General features: G+C 37.4%; 1 protein-coding gene across 4 annotated transcripts in view; it reads right to left on the reverse strand.

Annotated features, from left to right (window-relative positions):
- Positions 1-12462, reverse strand: part of ARNTL2 (aryl hydrocarbon receptor nuclear translocator like 2) — a 106713-nt gene that overhangs the window by 29866 nt on the left and 64385 nt on the right. For all 4 annotated transcript variants that reach the window (XM_044228518.1, XM_044228519.1, XM_044228517.1 and 1 more), the window contains 3 exons: positions 11663-11755; positions 9643-9760; positions 8679-8822 (listed from right to left, as the gene is read on the reverse strand). In XM_044228518.1, the coding sequence (XP_044084453.1) occupies positions 8679-8822; positions 9643-9760; positions 11663-11755 (355 nt within the window). The remainder of the gene's footprint in view (positions 1-8678; positions 8823-9642; positions 9761-11662; positions 11756-12462) is intronic.

Consider the following 12462-nt stretch of genomic DNA (forward strand, 5'->3'; position numbering starts at 1 on the left):
AATACTAACCAGCATACCACTGTCCCTTGCCAATGTGGACCTACAAATGTGGCCTCAGCTGCCTCCTTCCTCTATCTCCTGTATCTAAGATCTGGTCACACTGTTCTTTGCTAAGCACCCCCTAAATGCCACTTTTTCCTACTTCAAGGTCTTCACACTTGTCTTTCTGTCAGAATTTCTTCCCAGAGATTTGTACATAGCTGGCTCCTTACCATTCGGGTCTCAAATCAAATGTCACCTTAGAGAGACACTTTCTGAGTATTCTAAAGTAACTACCCCTTCCTAGTTCCTGTCCTCATTATTGCATTTTATTGACTTCATTGTACTTTCTACAGCCGAAAATATTTATTAGTGTACATGTTGACCAACTGCCTCCTGTCGCTATGTTATAATGTTCATTAGAGCAATGACTTGACTGCCTGTCTCCAGTGTATCCTTTGCATTTGGTATGGTGCCTGGCACATAGTAGGAACTCAGGAAGTTATTATTGAGTGACCAAAATCTATTTAATTAGAAACTACTCTGTCTGACAATGATACCATGCTGGTCTCCCAGTGTTACTTAAGCATAGCAACTATGCAGGGTTTTCTAAAACCAAGATTATGATAGGAGCTATGAGAACATTCAAGAGAGGGAGAATCTCCACTAAGAGAATCTCAGCACCAGTCTTGGGCACTGCTGCCCAGGGCATCTGTTCTCCTCCATTCTCTTTGCTCTTTCATCCTCTTATGCTCCCAGATAATCTCATACTTGAGAGAAGTGTCTAGAGCAGTAGTTCTCAAAAAAGAACAGAGAGACTGAGAAACCTGTGGGGCTGCAAAGTTTAGAAGCAAAGAGGAAGATGGTAGGGCAGGCGGTGGAGGGTGAAGTCAAGTTTTAGAGAAGCAGAACAAGGTGACACTGGGCACTAACGATGCACCAAGACAGAGACATGATTAAAATACAAGTACTACATAAGACCATATGGGAAATGCTTCTCTTCCCAGAAGGAAAGACAAGTTAATCTGAAAATCTTTTTAATTATAGTTGATACATAATGTTATGTTAGCTTTATGAATATAACATAGGGATCTGACTGGTCTGTATGTAATACTTACCACAAGTGCAGCTGCCATCCAACACTATAACAATATCATGGACTGTATTCCCTATGCTGTACCTTTTATCCCGAGGACTTACTCATTCCATAACTGGAAGCCAGTATCTCTCACTCCCCTTCCCCCATTTTGTCCATTTCTTCCTCCCCGCCTTCCCTCTGGCAACTATTTGTTTGTCCTCTGTATTGATGGGTCTGTTTCTGCTCTTTGTTTACTCATTTGTTCTGGTTTTTAGATTCTACGCAGAAGTGAAACCCTATGGTATTTGCCTTTTTCTGTCTGACTTATTTCACTTAGCATTATACCCTCTAGGTCCACCCATATTCTTGCAGTATTGTTGCGATGTCAAGATCTCATCCTTTTTATGGCTGAGGAATATACTAGTGTGTGTGTTGGGGGGTTAGAGTAATTGGGTGATGGGCATTAAGGAGGGCATGTGATGAAATGAGTACTGGGTGTTACATGCAACTGATGAATCACTAAACTCTATCTCTGAAACCAATAATACACTAAATATTAATTAATTGACTGTAAATAGAATTAAAAATATTCCAGTGTGTGTGTACCACTTCTTTATCTGTTCATCTACTGTTGGACACTTGGGTTGCTGCTTTATCTTGGCTATTGTAAATAATGCTTCAATGAACATAGGGGTAATAAATTTTTTCAAATTAGTGTTATCATTTTGTGCGTAGGGGGTTAAATATGCAGAAGTGGAATTATTGGATGATACAGTATTTCTGTTTTTAATTTTTCAAGGAAACTCCATACTATCTTCCAAACAGCTGCAGCAATTTACATTCCCACCAAAAGTGCACACTCTTTTTTCTCTAAATCTTCACCAATAGTTGTCTTTTTGACTCTAGCCATTCTAACAGGTGTAAGGTGATACTTCATTGTGCCTTTGACTTGCATTTCCCTGGTGAGTAGTGATGTTGAGCATCTCTTAATATACTTAGGTCATGTGTAGGTCTTTGGAAACAAGGTCTATTCAGGTCCTTTGCCCACTTTTAAATTGGATTATTTCTTTGATGTTTCATGATGTAAGTTATTTATATATTTTGATATTACCCCTTATTGGATCTATCATGTGCAAATATCTTCTCTCATTCAGTACAAAATGTCTTTTCATTTTGTTGGTTTCCTTCGCCGTGCAAAAACTTTTCATTTTGATGTAGTCAAACCGAAGTAGTTTATGTTTGCTTTTGTTTCCCTTACCTGAGGAGACCCATCTAGACCAAAGAGCTGCTAAGGCCAGTGCACCAAGGATTACTGCTAATTTTCTTCTAGGATTTTTGTGACTTCAGGTCTCACATTTTGGTCTTTAATCCATTTTGAGTTTATTTTTATGTGTGGTCTGAGAAAGTGGTCCGGGCTCACTCTTCTGCACATAGTTTTCTCAGCATCATCTATTCAATATACTGTCTTTCCCCCCTTGTATATTTTTGCCTCCTTTGTTGTAGATTGACTATATGAGTGGTGGGTTTACTTCTGGCCTCTCTCTGCCTATTTTCGTGCCAGTATCATACTGTTTTGATTACTATAGCCTTGTAGTCTATCATGAAATTTGATATTGTGATACCTCCAGCTTTGTTCTTTCTCAAAATTACTTTGGTTATTCGGGTCTTTTATGATTCTATAGAAATTTTAGGATTGTTAGTTTTAGTTCCAGGCTGTTTTCAATAGGGGTTGCACTGAATCTATACAATGCTTTGGGTAGTATGGACATTTTAATAATATCCATTCTTCCAATCTGTGAGCATGGTATGTCTGTCCATTCACTTGTGTCACTTTCAATGTCTTTAATCAATGTTTTCAAGGTTTTATCAATGGTTTTCAAGGTATAGGTCTTTCATCTCCTTGGTTACATTTATTCCTAGGTTGTCTAATCTTTTGTGTGCAATTAAAAATGGAATTGTTTAATTCTTCACTTTTTTGTTATTAGTGTATAGGAAAGTGACAAATTTCTGTATATAAATTTTGTATCCTGCAACTTGACTAAATTCATTTCTCAGTTCCAGTAGTCTTTTGGGAGAGTTTTCTATGTCTAGTATGATGTCATCTGCAAATTGACCATTTTATTTCCTCCTGACCCATTCAAATGCCTCTTCTCTTATCTGACAGCTGTGGTTAAAACTCCCAGTATGGTGCTGAATAAAAGTGACAGGAGTAGAACATCCTTGTTCTTTATATTGGAGGAAAAGCTCTCAGGTTTTCAGCATTGAGTATGATGTCATCTCTGGGTTTGTCACATATGGCCTTTATTATGTTGAAGCATGTACCCTTTAAACCCACTTCATTGAGTTTTTTCCCATGAATGGATGTTGAATTTTGTCAAATGCTTTTTCTGTATCTATTGAGATGATCATGGCTTTTTCATTAATGTGATGTATCAGTTTCATTGATTTGCAAATATTATTGAGTCATCCCTGCATCCCCAGAGTAAACCCCACTTGATCATGCAGATGATCCTTTTAATCTATTGTTGAATATGGTTTGCTGATTTTACTGAGGACTTTGCATCTATGTTCATCAGGGATATGGCCTGAAGTTTTCTTTTTTAATACTGTCTTTGCGTTGTTTTGGTATGGGAGTAATGCTAGCCTTATCAAACAAACTGGGAGGTGTTCTTTTCTATTTTTTGGAACAGTTAGTGGGGAATAGGTATTAACTCTTTAACTGTTTGGTAGAATTCACTTAGGAATCATCCTGGACTTTATTTGTTGGGAATTTTTAAATTACCAATTCTATCTTATTACCAGTAACTATTCTGTTAAGATTTTCTATTTCTTCCTGATTCACTTTTAGAAGACTGTATGTTTCTAGGAAATTATCCATTTCTTCTAAGTTATCCAATTTGTTGGCATATAATTTTTCATAGTACTCTCATAATCCTTTGTATTTCTATGGTGTTGTCAATTACTTCTCTTTCATTTCTGATTTTATTTGGGTCCCCTTTTTGATGTGTTTGGGTAAAGGTTTATGAATTTTAATTGTTGTTTAGTCTTTATTTCATTTATTTCTGCTCTGCTTTTCATCATTTCCTTTCTCGACTCACCTTGGGCTTTGTTCTTCTCATTCTTTTAGGTGTAAGGTTAGACTGTTTGAGATTTTTGGTTTTTTTTTTTTAAGATTTTATTTATTTATTTGACAGAGATTACAAGTAGGCAGAGAGGCAGGCAGAGAGAGAGGGAAGCAGGCTCCCTGCTGAGCAGAGAGCCCAATGCGGGACTCGATCCCAGGACCCCGAGATCATGACCTGAGCCGAAGGCAGCGGCTTAACCCATTTGAGGTAGGCTTGGATTGCTATTAACTTCCCTCAGCTGCTTTCACTGCATTCCCCAAATTCTGGACCATTGTGTTTCCATTTTCACTTGTCTCCGTGTATTTATTTTTAAAAAGATTTATTTATTTTTGAGAGAGAGAGCAAGAGAATGAGTGGGGGGAGAAGCAGAGGGACTCCCAGTGAGCCCAGAGCCCGACGTAGGGCTTGATCTCAACAACCTGAGATCAAAACCTGAGGCCAAAACCAACAGTTGGATGCTTACCTGACTGAGCCACCCAGGTACCCTCATCTCCATGTATTTTTTTTTATTTCGCCCTGATTTATTTATTGACCACTGATTGTTTGGTAGCATGTTGTTTAGTCTCCATGTGTTTGTTTTTAAGAGTTTTTTCTTCTGGTTGATTTCTAGTTTCATACTGTTGTGGTTGGAAAAGATGTGTGTATAATTTCTATCCTCTTCAATTATTGAGACTTGTGATCTAACCTGGAGAATGTTCTCTGTGCATTTGAAAAGAATGTGTACTGTTTTAGGATGAAATATTCTGTATGTGTCTGTTAAGTGTATTGAGTCCAATGTGTCATTCAAAGGTAAGGCTTCCTTACTGATTTTCTGCATGGATGATCTATCCATTGATATAAGTGAGTGTTACAGTCCCTACCATTAGTATTACTATACACTTCTCCCTTTATGTCTTATATTTGCTTTATGTATTTAGCAGGTACTCCTATGTTGGATGCATGAATATGTACAATTGTTCTATCCTCTTGTTGGATTAATCCTTTTATCATTCATTATTCATTGCCCCTTTGTCACTTGTTATGGTCTCTATGTTAAAGTCTAGTTTGTTTGATATAAGTATTGTTATCCCAGCTTTTTTCCTGCTTCTATTTGCATAGAATATCTTTTTTCATCCTTTCACTTTCAATCTGTATGTGTCTTTGGTTCTGAAGTGAGCCTTTTGTAGACAGGATGTAAGTTGGGTGTTGGTTTTTTTAAATCCACGGAATCACCCTGTGTCCTCAGTTGGAACATTTAGACCATTTGCTTTTAAAGTAATTGCCATTTTGTTTGTTTTCTGGTTGTCATTGTAGATTTTCTCTGTTCCTTTCTTCTTGCTCTCTTCTCTTATGACTGTGGGCTTTCTTTAGTGTTATGCTTGGCTTTCTTTCTGTTTATTTTTTGTATACCTATTATATGTGTTTGGTTTGTGGTCACTATGAGGTTCATATATAACATCCTAAGTATATAGCAGTCTATATTAATTTGATGGTCACTTAAGTTTGAACATATTCTGAAAGATTTTTTTGCTCCCCTTCCCTAAGTTTAATTATATGTTGTCATATTTTACATCCTGTTATTCATGATTTTCTTACTTCTGAGTATGGCCTTTTCATTTCCACTTCAGGAAGTCCCTTTAACTTTTATTGTAGTCCAGCTAAGTGGTGATGAGCTCCTCTAACTTTTGTTGTCTGGGAATTCTTTATCTGTCTTTTAATTCTTAATGATCATCTTGCCAGGTAGAGTATTCTTGGTTGTAGGTTTTTTTCTTTCAGCACTTTGAATTGATAATGGAACCCCTTTCCAGTCTGCAAAGTTCCTGCTAAAAAATCAGCTGATAGTGTTATGAGATTTCCCTTGTATGGTACTTATTGCTTCTCTCTTGCTGCTTTTAAAATCCTCTCTTTATCTTTCATTAACCTTTGACATCTTAATTGTGATGTGTCTTGATGAAGAACTTCTTGGGTTCACCTTCTTTGGGGCTCTCTGTGCCTCTTGAATCAGAGATGTGTTTCCTTCCCTGGGGTAGAGAATTGTTTAGCTCTTATTTCTTCAAATAAGTGTGCTGCTCCTTCCTCTCTCTCCCCTTCTGGGACTCCTATAATGTGAATGCTTGTTTGCCTGATGTTGAAGAAACTTTTTTACCTACCCTCACTTTTTAAAATTCCTTTTTCTTTTTGCTCTTCAGCTTGGGTGCTTTCCATTACCCTATCATCTAGATTGCTGATTGATTCTTCTATATCCATTAATCTGTTGATTCCCCCCTGGTATATTTTTCATTTCAATTATTGTATTCCTCAATTCTGTTTAGTGGTCTTTTATATTTTCTATCTCTGTTGAAGTTCTGAGTTCTTCCACTTTTCTCTCCAGTCTGGTGAACATCTTTATGATCATTACTCTAAACTCTTTATCAGGCATATTGCTTATTTCTGTTTCATTTAGTTCTTTTTCTCAGATTTTATCTTGTTCTTTCATTTGGAGCATACTCCTATATCTCCCCATTTTGCTTGTCTATGAATTAGGCTGAAGACCTAGTCCTTTCAAACTTGAAAGAATCATCTTGTGTGTGGTCTTTCCCTGTGTAGACACTGTATCTGGTGATTTTGGCTAGCTAGTTGAAACTGTAGCTGGTGTCAGTGAGAGTCCTAGGGCACTCCATGCTGGGAATACGCTGGAAGGATGGCTGGAGATGAAGTGGGCACAAACTGAGGAGGTCTTAGGACTATCTACACAGAGAACACCCTGGCAGGACAGGTGAAGTGGACACAGGCTAGGGAGGTCCTTGGATTCTCCACAAAGAAAGTACCTTAGCAATTCAGCTGAAATAAAAGTGGGTACAAGCTGGTGGGTCCTGAGGCTCTCTGCACAGAAGGCATCCTGGTGAAATCACTGAGACTGAAGTATTGGCATGGGCTGTGGTGGTCTTTGGGTGCTCTGCACTGATGGTGCTTTGGCAGGTTAGCTAAAGTGGATGCAAGCCAGGGTGTGGGGGTATTCAGCCTAGAGGTTGCTCTGGCAGGGCAAATGGAGCTGAGAGGGTTATGAGCTGGGTGTTCTCAGGGTACCCTGGACAAGGGGCACTCTGGTGGGTGAAACAAGCATAAACTAGTTGGGGGGGGGCGGGGCGGGGAGTGAGCAGTCTACACTGGGGATGCTCTAGCAAGCCATCTGGAGCTGAAGTGATGTGGGCCTGGAGTATTCCCCGCTGCTTTGCACTTGTGTCACCTTGGCAAGGTCCACAAAGTCCACAAAGTCATACCAGGCTGTGGATAATCTTGTTTCACAGATTCAGTGGGATTAAGAAACTTGTTCACAGCCACAGAGCTAGCGAGTGATAGAACCAAAATCTGATCCCAGGCAGCTGGATTCACAGCCTCTTCAACACCGAGTCAACTGTGACTTCAACCCCAGGAGGCCTTACAGGTGACTTTAGACAACCCTTGCCCACTCAGAGTCAAGGGCATGAGGGCGGCAATGGATGGTTTACAAACAGATCCTCTCTTACCACTGCTCAGTCATTCTGCTCTGTTTCTTTATGGTGTAACATGAGAGTAGGGGTGTTAGATTTGAGTGGGAGTTTTGCCGATCTCCTTTTCTGCAAGTTACTGAAACTCTTCAAGTCTCTGTTCCCTGATTCTTAATCAGTGGAAAGCATAGTGTTTTCATGGGGGATTAAAACAGTACAGTCTCTGATCCAGCACAAGTATATGCTTGGCAAGTGAGTATTGAGTGATTATCATCTTAGGTGGCTGCCAAAAAAGAATTGTTCGAAACTTGTAAATAAACTGAATATTGCAGCTCAATTATTGTATTCCTCAACTCTGTTTAGTTGTCTTTTATATTTTCCATCTCTTTGTTGAAGAGAGAGAGAAGACATAAATAGACTCTTAAAGGATGGGAAAGAAAATCCCACAATAAAATTTGCATAGGAAATCCTATTTCTAATAGGTTAGTATATTCTTAGGCAAAAAAAAGTGGGAGGCATTTTTCAGTCCCCAGAATTTCCCAGTCAAATAAAATAGATGAGTGTTAAATCAATTAAAAACGTAAATGAGACAAACCTATAAAAGATTCACAGGAAAACAGAACTAGAACTATTTACCAAAGAACTAAAAGCACTGACTGTCTTAAGAAACTGGAATGTCTTAAGAAACTTTTACCAAAATTAATCAAATCAGGCTCTTGTACTATTGCAGTTTTTAAAAAAGCCCTAACTTTCGTATTTTAAAACAATGGGATTTCATTTCCCTCCCCATTGGAAAGCCCCCAAGCTACGGTTTCAATAGCACCATTAAAATCATGGACAATGAAGGGCCTGCAGTTACCTGATAAATGTGAAAGATGTGATGAGTCCATCCAAATAATTCTGGTTAAAAAACAATCTTATCTCCTTGGGTATTTTTGGCCTCAAGTATTTGTCTTGACCACACACTTTACTATTTCTGTATAGAAAGCTTTTAGGACATTAATTTTATACCCATGCCTTAAATCACTTGATATTTTAAAATGATGATACCTTTCTTCTTTGAGGTGGATAAGCATTCATGCTCTTCTTTGACAGAGATTTTACAGCTCTTTATCCGACAAAAAAAGGATCGCCTTGAGCCAGAATACACATGCATCCTTCCACTGTGGAAATTACTGTGAACTTGTAAGCCAGCTTTCGTAGCAGGAGGCAAGAGAACAGGTAGAAAAGTATATTTTCATATAGATAAGAAATGTTAGGAGACACATTTCAAAAAAATTACCTTTTTTTAATACATTGAAAAATGGTTATTTAAAGCAATGACATCATTATAAGGTAAACCACTAAGTGAAATATACCAAAAAGAGCATATGCCAAGGAATTATATTTTTATAATTTATAAACACTTGTAGTTCATCTTCATTTTTTCCCTGGGGGGGAAACAAAGGTAATCAAAATGAAATGAAAAAAATTTTTAAGTGAAAAAACCCCTCAACTTACAGTAGTAATCAATGGCTTTAAGCATCACTACTTTATATTATAAATAAATGTTTGGCACTGAGCATTTCCAAAGTGGTATTTTCAGAGAAGATAAAGAATATTTACACTTCCAAAGCACAATTATACAAGGTATTTCATATGGAGTAGATCTAACTCATATAAGAAAAAGAACTGTCTCAGCATAGGGCTGAATAACAGAGACCCCAGCAATTTTTTAAATTCCAAACGATACTTTCTTATAAAGATTTTATTAGCATATGGAACATAGTGATTATAACACAATCACATATCCCCCAAACAAAGCATCTTCATATGAACATATTTGTTTTTGTATGTGTATACGAATATGGGAATTCCCTATTGTTTTTTGAACTCTAGATTAATGATGTAAGGTTTACTAAATGTCCTCCTGATAAAACCAGAATTAGTTAATTTTTCAAAATATTGCACAGCCGTGCTTTGAAGTAATAATTTATTTACATAAAATTACAGACATGCTGACATAAGCACTTACTTTTGGCATCGATCAGCTTCTCTCTCGGTGAAAGGTCAGAAGAAGAAAGTTGCTCCTTTACTTTGGCAACATCTTTTGGATGTAAGAAGTCAAATAAGCTTTGTCCAGTCAAGCTAGCCTATTTATAAGGTAGATGTTCATTTAAAATCAGTACCATAATTTTTCTACATTTCTTCACATGAACTTATGGTAAATACTGTTAAAACTGCTTTTCCTCAAGCTCAAAGATCCATCTCCTACACTATGACGTTAACTTAGTGTTAAAAGCAGGGTAATACTTGTAGATAGAAATATACAAAACTGTATCTGGAAAGACACAAATCACAAACACCTTAATCACTGATACTCGGGTTAACATCCCCCACCCAGTTCTCTTGTTACTTCTAAATTATATGATTATTTAAATTTTTTTTTTATCCTTGGTAAAAGTAAAGAGATTATATTGTAATATGGAAGTCACAACATATCTGTGATTTTACGGTGTGATTCAGATTTTTAAAAAATCACTGCACTATTAAAAAAAAAAACAAAAAAATCTAACCTAGAATACCTCCCATTTCCCATTTCACTTTCCCCAATATGTACAGCATTCCCATGTCTATGCCTTTGCTTACATGGTCTCATCACCTAGAATTCATCACCCCTCTCTACAAACTCAGAGTTCCCTCACCACTCCAGCCAACTGACTTTTGGTCCCCGACTTCTTCCTCAACTGAAATGTCTTCCTCCCCTTCTCTGCTCATCTTCATACCTAAGCAGACATTCAACTTTGTATATCAAGCCTTTACTGATTTCAGTGATCACCCTTGCCTTATGAAATCCTTTATTACCTAAAGTAGACATTCTTATAGAAGACAGAGCACATGGACCAGCTAGCTGGACAAATGGACAAGTAGCCTAGATTGAGTTAGATATCTCATATTTTTAAAAAATAGCACTTTATTAATCAGTCTGCTATATGATTGGTTAATAGAAGTTTCTACCCATAACTCTATGCTTCAAAGCAAATCAGGTTCCTGAATCTGAAAAGCTAAGGACCAGATTCTGCCTACATCGTGGGGATTTCAAAGTCCTCGTGAGAAGTCAGTATGTCTCTTGAATGGTCTGAAATACTAGGTCAGTGCCCAGTGGGATGAGATTCATGTCACTAATTTGGAACTTACATGCCTATCCTGAATTGTAAGTTGTGTGTGTGTGTGTGTGAGAGAGAGAGATGTTCTCTATCTCATGTTAGGAAATAGAATAATCAAGTCTTGACCTCCCCTTGAGTCCCCAGTGCCGATAAAACCAGCTGCAATGATTCATTTGGTTCTTACTCTCTCTGTTTGTAGGCTCATAATACCTCTTCTTCTGTTACTTAACTCATTATCTACGAATCTCTCTCTCTAAATTTTCATGTTTGGGGAGAATATAGGTGAAGTCATTGGGATTATTGAAGAGTAAAGCTGTGGTCTGATTCCTATTTTAAAGGTGACCACAGGAGCTAGTTTATTTACTCCGTTGGATTAGTGTTAGTGCTAGAGCTTTTGAGTAACTAGCTCAAATTAAATGGTACTTGGGAATAAGGAGGTAAAGAGAAGAGAAAGGTGGTTAAATGAAAGATGACTTTTAGAGTTTGTTGCCAGAGCTTGGATCAAAAACTGTTATGCATGTAACCTAATAATAAATAATAATGCTGTCTTTTAGAGGAAACAGAAGGACACCAAACATTGTTCAGACAGTCTCAAATGTGACACCTATTTTGTCTTTACAACCTAAGAGACAGGTTTAATCATCATTTCCCCTTGTCATGTAAGAGAAGGCTGCAGCTCAGGAAAATTAAATAACTTGCCAGAGGTAAGGAAGTGAACACTCTTATCAGAAACAAGAACCCATAATCTTTGCATACATTTCCATCTCTCTAGGAATTCTAACCTAGTGGAACCTAAGCCCACAGCCCAGGGTTCAAGAAGAGAACTCAGAAATACGTGTGTGTTCAAAGAAGTTAAGCATCATGTGGAAAATATCCCGTTTTGGATACCTGATCATAATTAAGTATTTTGGAGACTGATTTAGAAACGAAGAGAATTTTTCCTCTTTCACATCCAACCACAAATAGGAAGCCTTCGGCAGTCTAGAATTTAAAAATATAAACGTGAATATTAAAAAAAAAAAAAGTCTGTCTTACACACATTCAAGTACTCTGAAAATTCCTGTAGCGATAAAACAAAGAGTGGTCATAGAGTTAGTAAAATTAGGACATTTTCTTAAACTATAAAAAGACTGATGAAGAACATCAAATTGAACCCCAGTCTAAACTAGTTTTTGACGTGGAAAATTTGGCCATGGAATATTTGGTTGTGATATTTTCTAATATAGAAATGACCTACCCCAAATTCTATACTGCATATGAAACTATAAAAATATCAAAACACTGTAGTAACAACTGCCCAAGGATATGCTGAGATGCAAGGAATGTGTAGAGTGGGGACAAGAAAAAGAGCAGATGTCCTACAATATACCTTGTGAGTAATTACTAACCGCTCACTGGAAGCTAAACTTAAAAAACTCTAACCTCACCTCGGTTAGATGAAGTCTGCCCAGTACATCCTTTGTGAAGCAACCTATATGGAAATGGACCTGTATGGACACAGGATGAGTCTAGCACTCCCATCAGACGTTGCCTTGAATCATTTCTACTAACTGGAAACAAATATGAGGTGAGTTTGGCGGACATACTCTAGAAGGGCAGAACAAGTGTTATATTAGGACTGAAAGAAAAAAAAAAAAAACACTTAAAGATTGTGAAAAAGCTTCCAAAGCATACTGTACATGTTGCTA

Source organism: Neovison vison, chromosome 12, assembly GCF_020171115.1.
Source record: "Neovison vison isolate M4711 chromosome 12, ASM_NN_V1, whole genome shotgun sequence".
Lineage (NCBI taxonomy): Eukaryota > Metazoa > Chordata > Mammalia > Carnivora > Mustelidae > Neogale > Neogale vison.